Source organism: Brassica oleracea, chromosome C5 (assembly GCF_000695525.1).
Source record: "Brassica oleracea var. oleracea cultivar TO1000 chromosome C5, BOL, whole genome shotgun sequence".
In the NCBI taxonomy this organism is placed as follows: Eukaryota; Viridiplantae; Streptophyta; class Magnoliopsida; order Brassicales; family Brassicaceae; genus Brassica; species Brassica oleracea.
In genome coordinates, this window is record NC_027752.1 from 32483122 (window position 1) to 32487901 (window position 4780).

At 37.7% G+C, this 4780-nt stretch overlaps 1 protein-coding gene across 1 annotated transcript in view; it reads left to right on the forward strand.

Annotated features, from left to right (window-relative positions):
• The first annotated feature begins 3821 nt into the window (after positions 1 to 3821).
• LOC106293662 (protein EARLY FLOWERING 3) overlaps positions 3822 to 4780 on the forward strand; it is a 3124-nt gene continuing 2165 nt past the window's right edge. Inside the window, exons 1-2 of the mRNA XM_013729328.1 lie at positions 3822 to 4089; positions 4173 to 4408. Coding sequence (XP_013584782.1) covers positions 4199 to 4408 — 210 coding nt within the window. The 5' untranslated portion in view covers positions 3822 to 4089; positions 4173 to 4198. The remainder of the gene's footprint in view (positions 4090 to 4172; positions 4409 to 4780) is intronic.

Sequence of the window (4780 nt, forward strand, 5' to 3'; positions counted from 1 at the left end):
CATTTCTGGTCATGGCGAAGCTCTCTCCACGCATGTTCAAGCGTGAACTTCTTTTTGTAGTTGTTGTTGAAGATGGCGTGAGCATTATTGAAGAACATCAACCTCATTTTGGCCGCTTGTCATCTCTCTTGTTGCAGCTTCATGCGATCCACTAAACTTGGAAACAAGATCATTGCTCTTGTGCCAACGATGCTTGCAGTGGGTTGCTTCTCTCTCTTCACCGCGTGCAACCTTCGGACTGGCCGCATAGTATGTTGCGATTCTACTTCAGAATGCACCAGAACGTTGCTCATTGCCTACTAGAGGATCTTTGCTCGTGTTTAACCAGGCGGAGATGAGCACAAGATCATCAGCTGGCGACCACGTCCTTCTTTCTCTACGCTCTGAAGGCTTGTCTACACCAAGGTTGGAAGCTTCAATACTTTGACTGCCGAAGACAGGAACATGTGATGAATTTGGATCGACACTGTCTTCTACTAAATGAAAGACAGTGTCTTGTTGGCTATTAAGAAGCTCAACGAAGTTTGCCGTGTGCGCATATGGAGTAGAATCCATATCCAGAAATGGAAATGGATAGAAGAAGATGAGAAGATAGAGAAGATAGTTAGCTGATTGTGTTTAATAAAAAGAGAAAGCTGGATTGTGTTTAATAGAAGAGAGAGAAGAGGGATTGTGTTTAATACAAGAGAGAAACTGAATTGCTCATTCATCACACCCACAACCACATCGACTTGACATCTAGCTAACTCATTAATCACAGTTAGACATTTCTATGTTTACTCATTTCTATCTAACTAATTTCAATTCGTTCCAGTCAAGTTCACAATCAAACAGTACACAAAGAAACATTAAAAAACAAAGAGACATTTCTGATCAATATATTTACCGAGACAAGAAAGATTCAGACACAAGATGATTCGACCAAAAACACTTCACATTTATCAAACTCATTCAACACACTTCCAATCAATTATATTTATTACCATACCCAACCATAATCTTACACTAAACCATCAGTTCCAATCAATTCATCACAGAAGCTAACTCAATTCAATTCAGTTCATTACATTTCCTAGCAGATGGAAGAGTAACACTAACCTGTTTTGATATTGTAGTCCGTTGTTCGATAAAGCTTCCTCGCTCTCTTTCCACAGCTTGTATATCTAACGCCATTTGATCCCAACATCTCAGCCCACAAAGACAGAAACGAAATATATTAATCGACTGAAATAAGCCAAATCAAATTTGATTAACTTGCAACAAACGTTACGAGAATGAAACAATATATATTACACCTAAACCCAACATAATCAACATACAGAAACATTATCAACTCGTTGATCTTGAAACAAAAAAATCACAACTGATAAAAGCACAATCTAAGCCATGCATGATGATTGAACATTAAACATAAGCTTTACCTGAACGAATCGCGGAGAGCAAAGGACAGAGAGCCCTGTCGCCGTCGAGGAGAGCCACCGGCTGAGAGCTCTGTCGCCGTCGAGGAGAGCCACCGCGAGACATCATCAAACCTACAAACAAATAAAACATGCGATCAGAACAAGAAGAAGTCTAATCAAAGACGTGCATGATTGAAGAGTCAACCATAGATTTACCTTTCGATTCGACTAGAGCCACAGGGAGAGAGCGGTCCCTCGCCGTCGAGGAGACCCACGGAGAGGGAGAGATTCAGCGATCGAGGACAGCCACCGAGAGAGAGAGAGAGGTCCGTCGTCGTATCATCGAGGATCCACCAAGAGAAAGAGAATCATCGATGATCCACGGAGAGAGAGGCTTCCGTTTCGTCGACGAGCCACAGAGAGGGGGAGTCGCGCCGTTTCTACGAGGAGAACCACCGGGAAGAGAGACAGCGATTCGCCTTCTCGGAGACGAAGAGAGAGATGTCTCGAGAGAAAGAGAAAGAACAGAAGACGAAACGGAGATACACGCCTCTCCTCTCTCCTCTCATTTGATGACACGTGCCAATTAGCAACGTCCCTTGTAAACACTAATTAAGCGACGCCGCTTCTTTTATTTTGGGTTTTCCATTTTCTTTTAAACCCAAAAATCATTAAGAGCTCCATTAACTACGCCCGATAATAATGCTCTAAGAAAATTTTATTATCTTGGTGAAACAAAAGTAGGATCTGAGAAATTTTACTCCACGTATAGATATCAAAATTGATATTTTAAAAAATTTCCTTCGTATTGTATCAAATAAGATTTTACAATCTCTGTCGACCATAATTGATTTGAATCTTATGTTCCATGTGTACTGCATTGTCATCAATAAACGTTTAGCTTCAGTTTCCAGTGGTGTACTTGAGAAATTTGTTTTTTCCTAAACCCCAATAAAGAGGTTTCCCTTCGTGGTTGCATACTATCCATCCACCTCTTATATGTCTTGTATCTGTGTTGAACCTACATCGAAATTTCATTTAGCAAAGTCCTCTGTAACCAATGGTTCTCGAGATCTTGATTTGAGGTGTACGTCTATTGCTGATCCTATTGAAGACTCTTTACCAAGTCTTGGAATGCTGCTAACCATCTTGTACATCAACAATTACATGTTATGTGCAATTTGTATGGACATATTGGTGTTTTATCAAAAATAAAATTACATCTTGGTTTCTAGATTCTCCAATAAACAAGAAATAAAATAGTTTTTGATACGACTATACATTAGGTGCTGATGTAAATCAACAATTACCTTAATGTAATCATCACATATGCCATTGGAATGTAGAGGAGGTTACCACAAACTTGACGAACATCGCCATATCATCATAAAAAAGGACACAGACAAAGTATATTAAGATCTATAGGAGCAAACACTCATTCGCCAAGTAATACATTTATTTGATGAATCTTACAAACATTAGTTTGAATGCAGTTTACATGATTTTTATGTTCATCAGAGTCTGAATACGTAGCCAGAAAGCAAACAATTAATATCATCCCGAAGTTTCTTTAAATCATCTGAATTTATAGATATATTTATATGACTAAGAGGTGTGCCTTTTGTGGGCACATAACTTTCGATTTTAGAATTCATTTTAATATAACTCCGAACAATATACTCCCTCCGTTTTACAAAGATAAATTTTTTAATATTTTCGGACATATTAAGAAAACACATTAAACTATCATAATAAATGTATCGTTTTCTCTGTAATTTTCAATTTTCAATAACTTTTAACCAATAGTAATTCAATAAAGGATTTATTATCGTTTTCTGTAATTTTCAATTTTCAATAACTTTTAACCAATAGTAATTCAATAAAGGCAATTAATTTTTTTGAAGTTTACAATTTTTCATAGAAAACACAAAAAAAATGCATCTTTTTGAAACAAACTTTTTTTCTAAAAAGTCTATCACTAAGGAACGGAGGGAGTATAAACCATTTTTATCTAAAGAAATATATATTTATATTTTAATGGATGCAAGAAAAAATTCCCTTTTAATAACAATAAATAAGATTTTATGATAAATAATCGTCCTTTGGTTTTGTGCTAAACCTCGCTTCTGGTCTGTCCCGATCCCGACCCGGCCAAACCGGGAAAATAGGCTCGTTCCGACCGAACACGCTTCTTCTCTCTCACTTCTGTGTCAGATGATTGCGATCAGAAACAGATATTTCGTTAAAGATAATCCCAAAATAGGAAAAGTTTTGGAAATGGTGGAAGTTTTAAGTTAGCCACGCGAGAGATATTGAAAACATGTGGCTAGTGTTGTGCAAAGAGACCGAGTCACCCGAGCATCTTCTCCCTCACGCCCACTCGGACCTAACCAACCAAACCTCGCCACGTTATCTATAATCCGAGTTCCCGTGAGTTAGGGATCTTTACTTGAATGAACCAGACATGACCGCAGAGTCACACACACCCACACACACACAAGTTTTGTCGTCCCCTCGTATGGAATCCATTGTGGGGCGACACAAACATAATATCTTGTTTTGCTTCTGCTCTTCTTGATCTTCTGTCAAGATTCGTTTTAGCTCCCAAAATATATTTAAAAAGAAAATATTATAATCATTTGGACGTGGGATTGATCTAAAGTGTTCTTAGATCTTTGATATTCAGAAGGTAAATTCCTCAATAATAACCAATCTTTATTTCTTGAGATTACTTGCAGTGGAAGAAATTGATATGGTTTGTTGGAATTGTAGGTACATAAAAGAAAGAAGATCGAAAGATGGGAGGAATGAAAGATGAGGCAAATAGGATAACAATTCCTCCATTGTTTCCAAGAGCTCATGTCAATGATACTGGAAGAGGAGGCTTGCCTCAGCCATTTGCTGGCAAATCAAAACGTTACCCTCTTCCTTCTCCGACCAACAAGATCTGTGATTCTCCTTCCACACTCTCTCTGTCTCTTGCTCCCCAAGCCAACAACACCCGTCTCGTGAGTTTTCCTTTTCTCCTTAACTCACTTCTTGATTTTGTGTGTTGTTCCATTGCATACTCTTGGTGGTGACACAAAACATTCATGAAAATAAAATAGATATACAAAGTTTGAATAGAGAAAAAGACAAAAATAGCATTAAATCAAGTTTTTGTTCCTAAACTAACACTCAAGTTCAAAAGTCACAAAAATAGCATTTAATGTTTTATCAAAAGTCACAAACTTATGGTTTAGAGTTAAAGGGTGGGGTTTAGAATTTAGGGTTTAGGGTTAAGAGTTTAGGGTTTAGGATTTAGGGTTTAGAGTTTAGGGTTTAGGGTTTAGATTTTAGGGTTTATGGTTTAGGGTTTAGGGTTTATGGTTTAGAGTTTA